This window comes from Salvia splendens, chromosome 7 (genome assembly GCF_004379255.2).
Source record: "Salvia splendens isolate huo1 chromosome 7, SspV2, whole genome shotgun sequence".
Classification (NCBI taxonomy): Eukaryota; Viridiplantae; Streptophyta; class Magnoliopsida; order Lamiales; family Lamiaceae; genus Salvia; species Salvia splendens.
Window position 1 is genome coordinate 25,938,599 of NC_056038.1, and position 1,990 is coordinate 25,940,588.

The 1,990-nt window shown below is 34.6% G+C and overlaps 1 protein-coding gene across 1 annotated transcript; it reads left to right on the top strand.

The window, feature by feature from the left end:
* The first annotated feature begins 495 nt into the window (after positions 1-495).
* LOC121811121 (14 kDa proline-rich protein DC2.15-like) lies at positions 496-1,211 on the top strand. Its single transcript, XM_042211916.1, has one exon. It carries the CDS (start codon positions 561-563, stop codon positions 960-962), a length of 402 nt encoding a protein of 133 aa, XP_042067850.1. The 5' UTR covers positions 496-560; the 3' UTR covers positions 963-1,211.
* The last annotated feature ends 779 nt before the right edge of the window (positions 1,212-1,990 follow it).

Genomic DNA, 1,990 nt, shown 5'->3' on the forward strand with positions numbered 1-1,990 from the left:
TCCAAATTACACATTCATCCAAATATCAAAATACCACACGCTTACAAGCAAAAGTTGTTAGTTAGGAGCTACTAAATTCTGATGAGGCCAAATCAAAGGCGAAGTAATAAATTCACCCAAAAGTTACTATCAAATGATCCTTTTTGTCATATGATACTATATCCTTAACTTTAAATAATACAAATATACAATATTGCTAAATGTGTAATCAATCATCAATCCGCGACAAATTCCATTCACAATATTTAAATAGATCTAGAAACATTAGAAACCCACAGATTTAAACTCAAACCATCAATCTCCTACAATAATACTACTTCACATGCATTCCAGAATTCATTTCCGTGCCAGCAAAAATAAAAGTACCTAATTCCACCGTGATTGCACATTACTAATTTCTTTATTAAAAAATGACATTTTTTTCGAGAAGCTAGTAAACAAGTGGCATTGATAATAATTAATTGCGTCTAAGTTTCACTCATAAATACCCCCACACACAACACATTAATGCACCAACTCTTCTAGTTAATCTCCTCCAAAAACCCTAATTTGTTTGACAAATGGCTTCCAAAAACACACCAATTGCACTATTCCTTGTCCTGAACATTCTTTTCTTCACGCTTTCCAATGCGTGTGGAACATGCCCTGGTCCAAACCCTAAGCCGAAGCCGAAGCCAAAGCCGGTTCCAAGCCCTAGCAAGGGTAGTTGCCCAAGAGATGCCCTAAAACTAGGCGTGTGTGCTAACTTGCTCGGCGGATTGCTTGGCGTAACCATCGGCACTCCTCCAAAACAGCCGTGCTGCAGCCTCATCGAGGGTTTGGCTGATTTGGAGGCGGCCGTGTGCCTTTGCACTGCAATCAAAGCCAATGTTCTTGGGATCAACCTAAATGTTCCTGTTTCCCTCAGCTTGCTCCTCAATGTTTGCTCCAAGAAAGTTCCAAAGGGTTTCGTTTGCGCCTGAGGTGGGCCAGGCAGCCGCTCCTTCCTGCCCCCCTAAATCTGCCATTGCCACCTTCTAGTGTTATTTGATGGTATCATGCTTTTTCCTTATATTTTCACTAGTTAATAAGCTTTGGCTGCTTTCCTTTTCTTATGTAATATGTAATATATAGTTTGTCGAAATATTTATTTTACATTTGCAGCAATTTATGATGTAACCAATTCCAATGTTACCATTTTGTTCCATGATCTCATCAATGGGTTTTATGCATTGTGTTGTTAGTCATCATTTCTTTAGATTATATTTCGTGTTACATCTCTTGTTTCAAGTGTACTACATACATTGACATTTACAGATGTAATATATGTCGTTTTTATAAAATGATGTTATCATAAATTCATAATTATATTTTAACATTAAAAAGCTGATAGAGTTATACAATTGTCTAATATTATTTCATGGCTTAAATCTCTTATATTCAAAATAATTATAACAACTTTATTGTTAACACGTATTTGTATATGTCGTTTTTCTTCAAGTTGATCGATCTTTGTTGATCTAGTTGCGCTTGTAGGAAATTATGTAAAAGATAATCTGCAATAAGAATTACTAGTCAGTATGATCTAACGTATCACAATATTTTATAACCTTGCCCACAGAAAGGATAGTTTAAGTTATTTTTGATAATCTAATACTCCTACAAAGATAGAGACTCTGAGGACTGCAGATGTTTTCATGCGAAAATAGTAGAATAAGAAAGTAAAGTGAAGGAAAAAGAAACAATAATTCAAGATTGTGTTTGGCTAATTAGATAATATAATAACTAGGATTAAATTAGTCATAGGAGTGAAGGGTGAGATAGTTAATCATGAAATATAATATAATATTGGCATTATGGAGGCAGGCCAAAATACATTGTCACGGACCGAGCTTTGGAGTAAAACGTAATCGAAACAAAAATAAGATTAGTCATAACCTTTAATCATAAATAATTAGGGAAACACAAAAATGGCAAAGGTGAATTATTTTTTAATGATAGAGGGATTATA

What these genes read in the sequence shown, in the direction of transcription:
- LOC121811121 (XM_042211916.1), top strand. Translation starts at nt 561, where the DNA reads ATGGCTTCCAAAAACACACCAATTGCACTATTCCTTGTCCTGAACATT.